The sequence below is a fragment of the Daucus carota genome, chromosome 9 (assembly GCF_001625215.2).
Source record: "Daucus carota subsp. sativus chromosome 9, DH1 v3.0, whole genome shotgun sequence".
Classification (NCBI taxonomy): domain Eukaryota; kingdom Viridiplantae; phylum Streptophyta; class Magnoliopsida; order Apiales; family Apiaceae; genus Daucus; species Daucus carota.
This window is the reverse complement of record NC_030389.2, coordinates 42,251,338-42,268,034: the sequence shown is the minus strand read 5'-3', so window position 1 is coordinate 42,268,034 and position 16,697 is coordinate 42,251,338. Positions and strand designations below refer to the sequence as shown.

At 35.0% G+C, this 16,697-nt stretch overlaps 2 protein-coding genes across 2 annotated transcripts; both read right to left on the bottom strand.

The window, feature by feature from the left end:
- Positions 1-3,582: 3,582 nt before the first annotated feature.
- On the bottom strand, positions 3,583-8,235 carry LOC108200553 (RPM1-interacting protein 4-like). The gene is made up of 4 exons (XM_017368749.2): positions 8,001-8,235; positions 5,266-5,919; positions 4,240-4,431; positions 3,583-4,048 (listed from the first exon to the last, which is right to left on the bottom strand). Exons 1-4 carry the CDS (start codon positions 8,004-8,006, stop codon positions 4,016-4,018), a joined length of 885 nt encoding a protein of 294 aa, XP_017224238.1. The 5' UTR covers positions 8,007-8,235; the 3' UTR covers positions 3,583-4,015.
- Positions 8,236-9,268: 1,033 nt separating this feature from the next.
- Positions 9,269-16,080, bottom strand: LOC108202503 (protein NO VEIN). Its single transcript, XM_017370928.2, has 6 exons — positions 15,589-16,080; positions 14,648-14,985; positions 13,452-14,247; positions 11,208-11,306; positions 10,222-10,312; positions 9,269-10,030 (listed from the first exon to the last, which is right to left on the bottom strand). The coding sequence occupies exons 1-6, from the start codon at positions 16,006-16,008 to the stop codon at positions 9,594-9,596; spliced, it is 2,181 nt and encodes a 726-aa protein (XP_017226417.1). The 5' UTR covers positions 16,009-16,080; the 3' UTR covers positions 9,269-9,593.
- Between the last annotated feature and the right edge of the window lie 617 nt (positions 16,081-16,697).

Here is a 16,697-nt window from a genome sequence, read left to right as displayed (position 1 = left end):
CGCAATGCTGACCCACGCATATAAATTTCGGTCTTTCTGATATGTGCCCAAAAACACACAATAAGCACCAACTCTCATGAAAATGGTTTCATTTGATTGGTGGAATTGATGTGAACGCAAGAGGTCAATTAACATTTATTATCCATCCACCAATCAAAAACTCGTATTCCCGAATTGATGACTATTGTGTGCTCATGAACACATCATAGAAAATTCGCATAAATTTTGTGCAGGGAATTTGACAATAACTGCCCTCTGATTCCATTAATTTCCTTGCCTATTTATTCCACCACTTCCCTTACCACCACACCACCACATTTTACTCACTTGTATTCTTTTCGAAGATTAAAATTCAGCTAAATTCCACGCTTTTTATTACAACGGTTTTAATTTTGGCTATAGAAATGAGCGGAACGGAGGCAGCATGCAATGCCCTAGCACTGTCTTCATGTCTACCCGCGGTCCAGAATCCTAGCCAAGCGCCATCAGCAACATGCTGCAATAATCTGAGGAGTCAGCAGTCGTGCCTTTGTGGCTACTTGAAGAATCCATTTCTGAGGGGATATGTTAATTCTCCGGGATCCAAGAGAGTTGCTTCTGCTTGTGATGTCCCAACTCCAAATTGTTGATCATTTATGTTTATTATGTACAAGTGCAACACGTGCTGCGCCTTCACTTTTCTGTAGTGAAGTGGATTAAGTGTGTAAGGAATAAATTCGGTCTTTGTTTTCAATACTATGTTTATTATGGCTGAACTGTGACAGAACCAGAATCCTGAAATCCCGAAAAAATCGGAAAAAAGATTGTATTATAAGTTTGATATATTTATGTAAAAATGGTTGTGTCCCCTCTCCATCTCTTGATATTTATCATTATCATATTTGTCAACACACACTTTTAATTATTAATATTTTTAATTTATATTAGTAGAAGAGAAACTATCCTCGATGGATCATAATTCTCAATATGTAAAACTAATGACCAAAGTTGACTTATTTTTTTAAATAAACGATATTCTAATTTACAGTTCACAGATTCTATGATTCTATCTGTGTGTTTTATTTAGCCAAATACACACACCTGCAAATTGGAAAACTTAATTTTCAAATGAAAAAGTTCGTGGTAATTTAGGTCAAATTTTGAGTGCTACTTGCGTTTAAATAAATAATCCATTTTTAGTTTTTTAAATTCAAATTGACTAATTTTTAACTGAAAGTTATGAAATACTCATTTATAATTTTTGTTGATATAAATTTTATATATTTTTTTAATAAATCATTAATATAAAATTCAATCAAAAACTTGTTATTTTGACTGAGAAAAAATCAAAATAGACTACTAATTCGAAACGGAGCGGGATGGATTTTTTTAAGTAAACCAACGTATTTGATATTTCCCGCTTAACAGAAAATCCGGTTACTGAGATGATAATTTTAAATAACATATCATGTTTGTGTACACAAACGGATCGATTTTGAGTCAAGTTAAACATAAATTCTATAAAATTAAAATTTTAAATTTTCATGAATAATTTCTAATTTTGGGTCAATACACAAACAATCAAATAATATTCACGTTATTTTTAAATTTTGAACTTTATCTCGATGAACAAATTCAATTCGAGATTTAAGATTCAGGTCGAGTATGATATTATCAATACGTATCGGGCAAGCGTACATGATGTATGCAATCCTAATCATTTATTTATAGGAATAAAAATAGTAGTTTCTCGGAAAAAGTGAAGAAAATGAAAATGGAACTGTAGTTAGTTGGGGGTTGCACAACACTGACCCACGCATATAAATTTTGTGCAGGCAAACTCGCAATAACTGCCATCTGATTCCATCAATTTCCTTGCCTATTTATTCCACCACTTCCATTACCAACACACCAAAAAAAAATTACTCACTTATATTCTTTTCGAAGATGAAAATTCAGCTAAATTCCGTGCTTTTTATCGCAACGGTTTTTATTCTGGCTATAGAAATGAGCGGAACGGAGGCAGTAACATGCAATCCCGTAGCACTGTCTTCATGTCTATCCGCGATTCAGAGCCCGAGCCAAGCTCCATCACCGACTTGCTGCAGTAATCTGAGGAGTCAGCAGCCGTGCCTTTGTGGCTACTTGAAGAATCCATTTCTGAGGGGATATGTTAATTCTCCGGGATCCAAGAGAGTGGCTTCGGTTTGTAATGTCCCAACTCCAAATTGTTGATCATTTATGTTGTTTTTGTGTAATAGTATGTACAAGTGCAACACGTGCTGCAACTTTGCTTTTCTGTAGTGAAGTGGATTAAGTGTGTAAGGAATAAATTCGGTCTTCGTTTTCGATATTATGTTTATTATTGCTGAACTGTGACGGAACCAGAATCCTGAAATCCCGAGAAAATGGTAAAAGTAAAAGTAGATTGCATTGTGAGTTTGACATATTGATGTGAAAAAGGTTGTCATGATTAAGATGGTGTACATTATAGCAATAGACCGCGGTGTTTGAGGATTTGAAGTTGTGAAAAAAAAAAATTGAGTAAAAGGAAATTAGACGATATGAATAGTAAGTTAATTTGAACTTGGTGCGGAGCACTTGATAAGCTTAATACCACTCAGCGTTTTCGTGGAAGAGAAACTATCCTTGACGAATCATGGAGCACTTTGATAAGTTTAATACCACTCAGCGTTTGCGTGAAAGAGAAACTATCCATGACGGATCATAATTCTCAATACGTAAAACTAATGACAAACACTTCCACGCTACAACAAAAACTGTCGCTTGGATGAATTTAAAATAAGTGCGAAGTTAAAAACAAATTAAGAGTTATAAGTAATTAAAGTGTTTGGGAACATAGAATCACACACAACATTCATCCGAGACTAATATTAACCTCATTTGTGATCCGGATGTGACAAAACAGTTAACTAATATATTAAATGTTTGGTTTCGGTCAGTTAGTTGTGCAATTAATATATAAATGTACTAATTTTCATGTCATTTTGATGGTCATTTGATCAGTTGATGTGGCCATTGGTAGAATCATATACACTAGTACTATCATGTACAAATTTGGACTGTACCAAGCATTTGTTTCCCTGGTTTTAGCTTTCAATGTAAAGATGTTCATCTTTTTCTTAATAATCTGCATTGTCTCTGAGTTTTTGTCTAGTTACCTAAATTAAACATCCTAATCTTGTTTAATAGAAGATTATAGCATCAACTAGCTTCCATGGCTCGGTTTTTACACATCTTAAATTTCTGTAATTCTTTCTTCTAAAATTTTATTAACCGATTTTACAACCAAAACGATCCGATCCTAAGGTTTGGTTAGTTTTGAGATCCTAACTGGACCATCGGTTTAGAGTACAGTTGCAAATTTATAGTTTCAGACCGAATTCATACTCTTATGGTTGCTGGTTTGCTACTTAAACCCGCCTCTACTCAATTTAGTGTCATGTATACAAAGTTCCGCAGATATGAAATGTGTTCCAGACATGTGACAGCAAAAACCTCTAAACAAAGATCAAGGACCAAAGAATGCAGTAATGTTATAAATTTAAACGTTAATCATATTATCATACGTAATCATAAACATGGAAGCAAAAAATAATATATTGAACAGGGTATAAAATGAATCTACACTTGGATTTTTTGTCTCCGATTCAAAAAGAAAAACTTAGGTACAGCATTATGCAGCCAACAGAAGAAACAAAAAACAATGAAAAACCAGCACCAATTTGCAAAAGATATTTGTGATTGCCCAAATATTAATGGATCAGAGCATCCAGCTGGGTATGTAACACATAAGTTACGTGCAAAATAACATTACTTTTGAGGCGCCAAAATAGCTTTGACAGTACTTCCACATTTTAGAAAGGACTGCCGGTGTTCTAATATCAATTTTGTATTTTGAGGGCGAACTTATATATAGTAGAAGGAACTCATTTGCTACATTATCTTCATACATACTGTAGTCTTATGAGTACAACGTATTATGCACTTACATTCACAGCAAAATGGGATGATCTCATTTTTTACCCCATGGAAAGCATAAACAGCCCTGAAAATGTAAATATGGATGTTAGAGAATTCAATAAAACTTGTTTACTATAAAGCTACACGCAGATGGTATGATGAGAAAAGAAGAGGAAAATGAGGAATAATATCAACTTTGAAAGATGCAAGTTCATGTTGCAATGCTCATATTACAGTATGCCCTCAACAATTATAGTGGAACCCTGGAGAATTCACCTTTGGGCTGTCATTTCCATATTGCTTTTGTCCATTTGAGTAAGAAGACTCGGTTGGCATGATGGGCACTTTTCCTGTACCACTCTGTTTCTCCTCTCGCACCCTGTCAAATACTTGAGTGTACCCTTCACCTGATGTAGGGTCACTTTCATCCCAATCACCAAATTTTGGAACTGCTGGACTATCATCGGGCTGTGAAATACAAGCTAAGTCAACACTGCATCATAATAAGCCAACTAAAACTCATGTAATAGTGCACTGAAGTTTCAGAATATAAGGAATGTTCTTTGCCTTTTGTCAATGAACAACCAAAGTTTCTCAGTAACATATAATAATTCTATACTCATATACTGTGGAAGATTTTAGGAAAGGGAAATAAATAAACTGAATTCCAAAGTTAAAAGACAACTTCCTCAGCATTAGAGTTGCTACAAAAATCATAAAGAAACTGAAATAAATGTTGAGTTTAGTAGCTTGAAATGAAAAAGATGAAATATAAAAGATCTAAAAGTCTACTTTTTGACATGAATGTCTAGTCTTGATTTTACACCACATTCTATTCCAAACATCGAATTTAATTCCTTTAACTTACTTTCAGGTCATATGGTACTTTAATCTTTCTCCAGTGTCATATTCGATTAATTTTCATTTTTTCTTGCACTCCACATGTCTTCTAATCTCAATGTCTACTCTTCAGTGCTTCCCCTCTAACTCTAAATCTTTCCAAAACACTATTTCTCACCCCATCCCTTTCATGCAACCAAACAAAACACAGAACAGTTACAGAAATATATGGTTAACCAAGCCTTCATTTCTTTCTTCTTTATAGTTTTTTTTCCTTCGTTTATATTTTTTCCCAAGATTTCTCAGTCCTGAAAACAGGCCATCTAAGAAATAATGGTGTATCATATTTTTTGATTGTGCAAGTAACTTAGTCCATAATTCTTGGAAAAACAATAGTAGTTTTCAAGAATTTATAATACTTGAAAGAAGAATATAGAAGACATGGGAGAGTAAAAGAATTACAGTGTCATCGCCTCGTGTAACTGATCTCAATCTTGACCTTCCAGGAGTGGAGGGTAAGCCGTGGCTACTGTCAAGAGTGCTCTTTCTTTCCCACGAGGGAGAAGATACACCACTGTTTTTGTTTCCAAGCCTTGTTTGGTGATTGGGATGCAGCGGTGACTGTTCAACACTGCGGTCGGAACCCACATTCTGCCTTGAAACCCTTCTAGGGCTATCAGTACTAATTCCTCCATGACCATGGTGTGCTGAGTTAACAGCTTTCCTGCTCTCAGATTCATGGCGCAATGAGGAGTCATTTGATTTTTTAAGATCGCCTTCTCCATGGCTCGGCCGACGCTCATGTCTTGGTCTTGACGCGTCTGGGTCCTTAGGTGATTCAGATTCTGACTTGTTGGCAGACCTCACAACACCATGACGCTGCTGAGAGGAGAGGTTAGTGCCTGTCTTGATTGCGGGCAAATTACCTTCTTCTTTCTGGGAGATTGGGACTTTTGAAGACTGTTTTTCATTCAAAAGTGTATCAGTATTGGCTTCAGGAGCATCTGGGCTCATCTGAGCACCACTGTTACCCTTTCTTGCATTATCAAAATAGGTGGTATAAGGAACCTCATCTTCGCTTTCCCAGTTACCAAACTTTGGTACCTCGGTTCTTTGCTGCAAGATTAAAATACCAATTAATAGTGCAGATTGACATAAATAAACAGGCAACCCACATAATCTGCAATCATTGGCAAGTTTTGCAGAATAAAAATACCACAGCAAAGCTTATTTTCTCATTTGTCAGTAAGTTCGGTCAAAAACAATTTTTGTACGAAGCATACTCAATAAGGGTTAAAGATATGCTCCTTGTCCTATTGTCTCATTATCGAGAAACCCTAGTAACATGATACACCAATATTAAACTCTTTGTAGCAAGTCACTTGAGAATTAACAAATTATTCATATAACAGCACCTATTACAATCTGATATTAGCCAGAAGCTTATTACTTAGTATATGCCGAGGGTTCACTAATATAGCCTAACAAATAGAAGAATGCAGATATATTACCCCATTGCATGGTCACAAAAAATTTCCACATCAGAGTTGCATGGTAGAAAAAATGAAAAACTTCAGCATAATCATATACAAATTCTGCATGATTCCTCAGCCACACACATATGCAGTATATTACACGGTCACTTGATTGCATATATAGAACTTTCAATACTTAATTACCGGTATTTATGTAGTAGGAAAAAAAGGAAAGATATCGACTGCTTGAGCTCTAAAACAAGCATTAAAATTTAGTATGTTTAAGGAAATGCATTATGCACAAGAATAACAGTCTGAGAGGTAGGGGTGGGTCTTAACATGAGAAACCAGTCCTAACTATTTGCAGCCAAATTGCCAACATCAGAATTCAGACAAGGCTCTGTAACCTCTTTTACTAGTGACAAACTGAAGCACAATAAAAGAAATCCCTCTCAAAACCAAGATAATTCAGCTCAATAAACTGAAAAATATGGGTGTTGCATATTAGGTATGCAAAAAATTTAAATCAAGTAGAGCCCAAAGAAAACCGTGGCCTTTCACTAGAATGTGACACACAGACTACAAGAACTGGCCAATCAGGTTGAGAAAGGGAAGGACAGAAGTCAAGATCCTAGACACAAAAAGACACATGAACATTAACTAGAAAAATTGTCATTTAGATAGACACTTGTTGGCTTTGCATGCAATCTAATGACCAGTAGTGATTAGCATAGAGTCTAACTGCGAAGACACGGTTACTTTTGTTTAATATCCCAAACAGTGACACTCACCATAAGACGTTTTTTGTAGATACTTGAAGGTGGTCCAAAAGTGTCATTGCTATACAAATTAACGATAATTGTCTTAAATAATAAGTACTTGTGATAACATTTACACCATGGCCAACACAAAAGACATCCTAGTATGAAAAGAAATAAAGAGAAGCTACCCTACATCACTCAGTAGTCAGTACTCTCTGGCATTGTAAATTGGCTGTTAAACTAATAAGGTACGTTTCACAGATTGAGAATAACGGACCACACTAAAGATACCCAGAATGCACCCATTGCCTCAACTCTAAGTCTCTCATTCTTTGGATAAATAATGATCCATACAAATTCTATAAGCAGCCTGACCTACTTTAGCAACATGAATTTTCTTTCACCGAAACTTCATGTTCTAAAATCATAATCAAATAACAGATAAATTACATACAAATCAGCCACCATATCTGTATCACCATTGTATCACAAGACAAACCATAAACTCATAAATGAGGGAGGTATTGAAAATATAAATATCACTCTATGATACAGTATGCTAAAAACCAGATCCCTACATTTCACAATCACATAACAATCTCAATTAGTCTAAAAATCCTATGTCATGAACACATTTCTAGATCCAAACCAAACTAGAAACCTCAAGTTGAGAAACACAGAATGTCCACCCATCCACCAAGAACCAAATCAAAAAAGATTTTAACATGAAAACATTCCAAAACCAAGTAAAAGCACACTAACAAACCACAAAAGACATAAACTTTAATCTTACAATTCACTTCCAAAATCAAACAAGCCCAAATCACATCCACCCAAATCAAGAAACATCCCAATTCATAACACCAAAACAAGTAAAACCAAAGTAGAAACCAACCCATCAACCAAAAACAATGCAAGAAGCAAGTAAACATGAAACAGATCAAGAACAAGTGAAACTCACTGTCATAATTCTTCCAAGAAGACCCAAGTGGCTGCTGCAGATGAAGCAAGTAAAGTGAGTGGTGCAATCTTGAAATGCCAACAAAAGAGGACAGAGAGAGATGGAAAGATGACTGGCTACCGGGAAGTCACCGGCAACATCAAACTAATCTTAAGCTTTTCACATACAGACAGTCACACAATACAATGTGTTAAAGATGGATTTAGTTGCACGTGGGGTGGGTCTTGGTCTTGTCTTAAAGTTTGGAGTTTGAGTCTTGTTTTTACAACTTAGAGTCCCTGTAAGTTAACTGTGCAGCTGTGTTTAATCATTAAAATAGTGGTACTATGATGCAAACAGTTATGTTATTCAAAGAAGTGTCTTAATTGTAAAGCGGGGACTATTCAACTTGTGAAGCCTCTTGACAAGAAGAAGAAAATGGCAAGGATGGTTTTTTTTTAATTTTTGAGAATCATCAAATGTTGTTTTTATTGGACAAGTTATCTTTGTTAAGGATCAAGAGTTTGTATAACTTTCGGTAAATATTAGTACAAGAATATATATTAGATATCACAATATTTATAAATGATGATCATGATAATATTGAAAAAATGACTCAAAATATCATTTATAATGTGAGATAATCTATTTTTTTGATTTTTGACAAAAAAATATTAGATTGTGTTGCGTTTTGATCTGAAAAAATAATATAATGTGACGTTTCAATAATAAAACACTACGGGAAATATAGCATTGACAATTTCAAAACTAATGATGTTGTGTTAAGAACAAAAATAATTGATTAAAAATGTGTTTTAGGTTTTTTTTTAAACAAGATTTAGGTGTTCGATCTCCTATGAGAGTTTTTTAACAAGATTCAGGTATTCAATCTTCCCATAAAAGATAGGAGAGGACATGTCATCTAAACAAAAAATTATTGAAAAATAATATATTTGTTTGTGTGTACAAATTTATAATATTAATAATTAATAAATTTTTGACGAGTTTAAAAAAAATTATATTTAAGAACCACGTCATGTAAAGCAGGAAATATGTAATATAATTTCAAATATAATATACGAATATTGAGATATTTACGTGTATGACACTATAAAATCATAAAAACAATTTAGCAAAAAAAAAAATCATAAAAACACTACAAACCATATATTGTCACAAATATTTTCAGAAAATAGTAATTTTGGAGAAAAGTTTAGAAATATCGTATAACTGGTAACTTCCCTAAAATCATTCATATGCAATATAACTATTTAGATAGATTTTTAGAATTGTTCTCAATGTTTCTTCTCATAAATAAGCAACCATCTCTGCAAACATTCAAATTTCTTGACCACAATTTTCAAGCTACAGAATAACATCAGCAGCTTCCTTATGGTAAAAACTGTCAAGATTTTCCAACAACAATCTTAAGAAAGAAAAATTTGTATTGGTAGGAAGGTCAATGCTAAAAAGCTCCTACCACTGTATATTGGGTTCCAACAGCTGCAAAACTTGCACAATTGTCCCAGGACTTGTATCTGTGACATACATAATGCTCAGACGGCAGAAGATATTGTGTGTTTTCAGATTCTTCTACGTCGGCACAAGGTGATATCAGGATGAAACTGGAATTTCCTTGCCATGCTGCTGTCTAGGTATCAACATCGCTAACTGCAGCTGTCCTAGCTGGCAGAGTCTTACAGGGTTCTTGTATATCGTGATCTTCGCCATGTCGTTAGATTGCAAGGTGACACGGGCAATACTATAGCATTCCCCTTTCTCAACTGCAAATTGCCACTCTTTAGCTGTTAAGTTGAACCAGTCTTTCCTGTCAGATTTGGTCGCTTTTACTTCTATATATTCCCTACCCATTTCTTCATTTCCTACAGCAATATCATAAGGAAATCCCGACTCGAAAGTTTCATTGACCCATTTAACACAAGTTCCGCCAAACTTCCCCAGAAAGTACCTAAAAGCTACCAACTCTCCAATTCTTCCCGTTAACACTTTATCCTCTACCGTGCCTACGGAAAGTTGATCTATAACTGTATCTGAAAATAATCGAATATAATATTAGCAAAAAAACAAACAGATAAATGTTACAAATTAAACATTCCATTATGCTTCTAATATGTACACAGGCCCAATCACATGGACAAAAAAGGGTCTAATGTTGGTAATTTTAAAAATATAGCCTACCGAGCATGCATATCTGTGTGATTAGAAATATGATTCGACTCACTGTTAATTGAATGCGGATTTGCACCACCCTGGTGGTTTGAAATTTGTGAAGTGCCATGCATGCTATCAGATACTCCTTTAATAGCCTCAACCTGCAATTACCAAGGCATATGGTATTAAAGCAATAAGCATACAAGACTTTTATATCAAGAGTATTCATATACGTAAAAAAAGTAACAAAAAATGTCAATGGCATTAGAGTGTCTCGACAAAATGATGGAACATATAATTTGTATAACCAAAAGGTAGAAATAGGTTACATAAATGCAAGTTATAGATAGCATCTAGTACTAGAGAATTAGAAATGCATTGCACATTTCCACTGCTCCTTTTTATAGTTTACTTATTTACTGACAACATGTAATGGGATCATATACTAGGACAGTAAACGACATTGATAATGAAACAGGTATCAACAAATTGTCTGTGGAAAGACAATCCTCTACTGTTCTCGATATTAAAAGTTATAGACCTTGTAATTATTTCAAAAAATGAACATTTTAAACAAATAATCATTGTGAAGTTCAATCCCACAATGAATTATTTAAAACATATAATCATTGTGTAGCTTATAAAAGGTAAGAGAAGTTAAAAGAAATTCAAACACAAAAAAATTACCATCACACCAATACACCATGCCACAAACCAAGACTAGACCGTAGGATACCCTATAAATGATGATTTACATACCACCTTTTGCTGAAAAAGATCTTAGACCCTGAAAAAACCTCATGTCTTTCTTCACAACTACCATATCAAACATATAGTGATCAATCTCCTTTAATCAGTGTGCCTCATATACAGACTACAAAACTGTTAGTACAGCATATCTAAACAATTTGATTGTTATAAATGTGGATGCGCATATTGCAGAATCATTTACAGCTCAAATAAGCTCACAAGACAGTGACATGTGATATTTATGATGCGGAAAATAGTCAAAATACTTAAAAAAAATATTACATTTAACTGCAAAAAGCAACTTACAGCAACATTTAGCAATTCGGCGAATGGTTTTTGTGAGAAAATCTCTTTCACTCTATCCCCATTCCTTGTTTGATAGAATTCAATCATCATATCCAATACCTAAAAAAGTTCAATAAAAAAACAAATCAGAATAATATGAACTATTACTTATCAGCATGGCAAAAACTGGTTTAATTAAAAAAAACTATACAAGAAAATCCTATAACTACTTTTCCATTATAACTAACCGTATGATTAAATGCATCAACTTATTTCAGTGTAAGAACGTAACAGATAATTTTATCAAAGCTTTTGAACTTTTGTTTTAGATCAATGCCCTCGACATTTTATTGATAAAAACGAGTAAAAAGATAAGCTTGTGTGGATTAAGCACATTATATAAAATACCCCTCAAAATATTCAAACTGAGAGAGGTAAAATAATTATACCTAAATTTCCTAAACCGCCTTTATTACCTAAAACGGGAACAAAAAATAATTGATTTCTAAATGCAATAAAAGCTTAGTGTAGACTAAAAAAATAAATATTCTAATCTTGGTTCACTGTAAGGATCTATGCATAAGCAACATGACATACTAAGATTTTATTTCTATCAATGTTGTTAAAGGCAAGCTGAGGCGCACGTGGCTCAGCAAGGTGCACCGTGCCCGTAAGATCTGCCCAAGGCGCATCAACGTCATACTGCGCAAGGCCAGATCTGTGAGGCGCAAGGCGCAGAGGTCGCAAGGCGCAAATGGGTTTGAGAGCTCAAAAAAATCCGAAACAGCCCAAATAAAGCCCAAATTTTATTTAAGCCCGTGTTATAGATATAAACAAATGTTAATAAAAACCCTAATTTCATACCACAGCTTTCATATACCGCAGCCCAGGAACATTCTCCATGAGTCTTTCACTGAGTTTGGTCGATTTCAGGCCAAGTTTGACCCATTTCAGATCGATTTTAAGGTGTATCCTCTACTTCTCAGTGTATTTGTGTGTGTGTGTGTGTTAGTGTACATACAATTATATATCGTGTGTATATATACAATTTGTGCATATAATTAATCGGTTTGTCTAGTGTGTGCCCATGGGCCCATGGGCACACCATAGAAAAACCGATAATTAATATATGTACAGTTAAACATCCTGATATGTCATTGATTTATTGTTTCCTGTTCAATGATTTGTTCATATTAATATACATACTAATATACTGACATACTTGTCTGTACAGAAACAGGAACGATGGCTACTGAAAAAAGTGATAGTAAGAAGATGGATCCAGCATGGAAATAAAAAAAAATACAAGTTAAATTCGAAATCCGTGACAAGATACAGTGCACTTCTGTAGCCAAATACTTTGCGGAGGAGTTTACAGATTGAAAGAACACTGGATTGGGGAACGTAGAAAAGGCAAAATATGTACCAGAGCTCCCGGAGACGACAGAAAGAGAAGGAAGAGTACATGGAAGCTAAAAAAGAAAGCAAAAGAAATGGAGCAGCACATACAAGCAGTTAAAGATTCAATAGAGATTCTGTGGATGATATTATGCAAGTGCCGAAGTCGAACAAAGGGTCCTCTGCAAGTACTCCTTTGGAAAGTAAGGTTTCAACATCAAGGCCAAATGGTACACTTAATTTATACATGATTCCTGATCCAGAAACAATAGTGATGAAAAGGAAGGGTAAAGGCCGGCAGAAAATAAATGAGAATGATAATGTATGAAAGGAGTTAAGATCCCGAGCTTGTACTGCACTTGCTATATGGAAGTACGATGCAGAAATAACCATCAATGCCGTCAATTACGTTAGTAGCACTTAATCACTATGGTTTGAATTTTGGGTTTTGACAGTGATGTAATATGCTACTCCGTACTATAATACTACACTCTTCCTGCATGTTGTTAGATCTGCTGCCTCTTAAGTTTTTTGTTTGTTAGATCGCTGTTGTGTAGCCTGCAGGGACTGTCACAATATGGAGTGTTGCAGACTTTAGTTCCAAATCTGCTGGCATCAGTTGAATTAGTATTTTCCTCCAATTAATTCAGGTATGTAGCAGTCTAAAGTTTAATTGATCCTTTCTTTATGTTTCAGTATAGTTGTTTGTGGTTTTTTTGCATAATCTATAGGCAAATTCTGGCCCGCCACTAACTCAAACATATGGCTACAACCATGATTTAAGTTACTATATACATAAGGTAACTCCGAAGAATAATATTAAAGCAAATACTAATCATGCAAACTTAGATAGAAATTTCGGCATACCTGGGTAAGTTTGTTCTCCATACATGCCTCCTTCCAGATACAGATGAACGTCCTGAGAGTATCAACGTCACGTGCAAGATCTCCTTCGTTGATTCGACGGAGAAAACTTTGCTCCTTTTTATCTTTTGATAAGAGTTTTTTGTTACTCAAGCCATGTGCTTCGATCTCATCTCTTTTCAGCATCTGGCTTGATGGGGTTCCTGTACTTAAATCTTCTGATATTCTCTTTCTTTTCAATGGCCTGTCTTGTCCGTTGTGCGTTAAAGTCTTACTAGCAGGAGAGGGGATAGGACCTGCTTTACCTTTCGAACGAAGCCTTTTTATTTCCTCGTCCAAAGATGGAAAAGGACAGCTACTACAGTCAAATTTTACAATTTGTGATGGAGAACTGCATGAATTCTGAGGAACACTTTCATTTCCATTGCCTTTATTATTATTTGAAGTATCACCATCATCCTCTGATGACGTAAATCTTATGTGCTTCTCACTGATGTCCTTGTGTCTAGAGGTAAATGAACTGACCTGCTCTGATATAACACCAATGTGCTCATCCAGCTTCTTTTTCTGTGGGGATGGAACAGAATGCTTACGTCTTTTTTCACCCAAAATCGTATTTCCATCCCCTAAATTTTCAGGCTCTGATTTCAAACCAATATGCTCATCCAGCTCTTTTTTCAGTGAGGAAACAGGAAGCTTCCTGCTTTTTTTACCAGAAGTAATATTTGCATCCCCTAAACAATTATTAATTGCAGCCTGTTCAGAATTCCATCCTTGTTGGATATAAGAAATATGCATCCTGTAAACAAAATTTACAATTCCATTAAATTTAAAGGAATTGCAGTCTGCATCACTGACAAGCCTATTAAAGAATTTTGAGCGTATAAATCATATTTTAACGTTAAACATTGTTGGCATGTACTAATAGCACAGTAATGTATGGGCACAAACATGTGTAACGTCTGGATTTACATAGAATACTGTATACCAAATGCGGATTTTGTGATGATACTCTTATGGTCTATAATGCATTAACAACTTGTACTATTTTCGGACACAATTTTCTGACCATAAAAGTACTAGTCTTTATCCAGAAACTCCAACATATGCAGTAAGCATGAACCAGAATATATACAAGTAGTTATTAATATTAACGAATACATTCATTCACAATTAGGAAAAAGCAATGTAATACGTACACTAAACTCCGAATCCGTACACTGAGCAGTTCTTTCTTATCTACTGATTTTTTCTTTGCAATGTAATCCAGTAGCTCATCAGCAGTTATCTCTTTCTGTTTCTTTTTTCTAATCAACTTAGAGATAAAAGATATAATCTCTTCACTGGTAATCTTGAACACATCCTTCACATTAGGGCTTGCACCAAAATATTGCACAACAAGTGGGTGCCGTAATATAGGGCCTAAATCAAGTTCTTCGAACTTCGCAACACCCTCATTCTTGCAAATTGCCAATTCCAGATCGTGCAATGACGTTATCTTCCGAACGCCAACAAAGCAGTGAATAAATGCATTAATCTAATAAAACAGAAAACACATATTAGACAACACTATAGCAAATCGCACACTCTTCATGCAACTAAAATCAAACAAGGAAAACAAATCAAGTTTGGCATCTGCGATAGAATATAACGTGACCTCATAAAATAATTCAAGAAAACAATAATAAGACCAAACAAAATGCTTATTTAAGTTTCCTTGCCTTTCATCAATAGCAAAAAAGAACATATACAGAACAAATATTTAAAACACCTAAAACTTCGAGAGTATCTGGATGGTGGGTGGGAACGGGAATCGGGAATGGGAATGAGAATGATTTGGTATCCCAAAGAGTATGGAAGGAATAATAATAAAGCTCCCTTTTCATACAACTAAATCGTTAATTTAAACACTAACATTTCAACCATGAACCGAATGCCCCCTTCATATCTAACAAACATCTCAAAAATTTAGTACAGCTGACTGCATTATATCAACAACAATTCCTACACAGACAGAACCAAAAAATGCCGAAATTACCTATAATCAAAACTTAACAGGCCTACCTGTCTCACAACAACATACATCAATAACTTACAACATCATAATTCAAATTCCATATTTCCCACCAATACATTATACCTTTCCTTCAGTAACCATAAGCCGATACAACGACGGCACTTCCTGCATTTGAAACCCGAACGAGTCCCACGAATCAATCTTCAGAATGACCAATGCAGCCTGCCTGACTTTCCAAGTAGACACACTATCTCCGGCGGCCACCAAGTCAGCCCGGGCCTTTTTGACAGCTCTATCCACCCTTTCAAGAACCTCATTGGGATTAACCACCGGCACATCAGGCCTTAAGACCGGAAAACCTGGGTTCGGCAACCGGAAATTAGGGTTCTGGAATGGAAAATTGGGGGGGATTCTGGGGTTTGGGAGGAATTGATTGAGATGGGGTGGCAAGAAATTAGGGTTTGGAGGGAGAATTGGATTGAATTGAGGAGGGGGGCCTCGGCCATGGCTGCCATGGCTGAAGCGTGGTGGTTGTCCGTACATTTTTTGGGGAGATTTGACAGGGGTTTGGGGTTTCAATGTTTTATTAGGGTAGGGTTTAGCGGGGCTGAGAAAATTTGAAATTTGTTTAATAAATTGTGTAAAATTTAATTATATGATTCGATTAACAAATTCAATATACTTATATAAATCAATATTATATATTGGCAATTGTTCAAAAATAAACCACTAATATAAAAATTAAAATAGAAATCAAGAAAAACAAGACCTAAATGACAACCTGTCATTAGACTCATCGCCCACCGCTATAAAACTTGGCCCCACCATGATCTCATTAGGCCCCGCCTCGACCTTACATCTAGGCTCATCTTGGGGTCCATCCCCATCCTAATACCCTTACCATTCTTCTTAATCGCATTGTTTGCGAGAGGCGTTTAGACGGCACCTCTAAGCTAGCTAGTTCTATTCTATTTTTAAATTTTCTGAAATTTTTGAAATATAAATTCTAGTATTTGAAGAAAGTGTCAAAATTATCATTTTCGGTTTTGAAATTATTGGAAGGAGTAAGTTCCAAAATTACTTTTTTGTATTGGAAGAAAATTGCAAAATTAACATTTTCAGTTTTGAAATTGTTAGAAATAATATCAATAAATGATGAATAAATAACTTGTCAGTATTGATTGTAAATATTCGAAATCAAAACTAAATGAGTAAGCTTTACAAAAAATTTA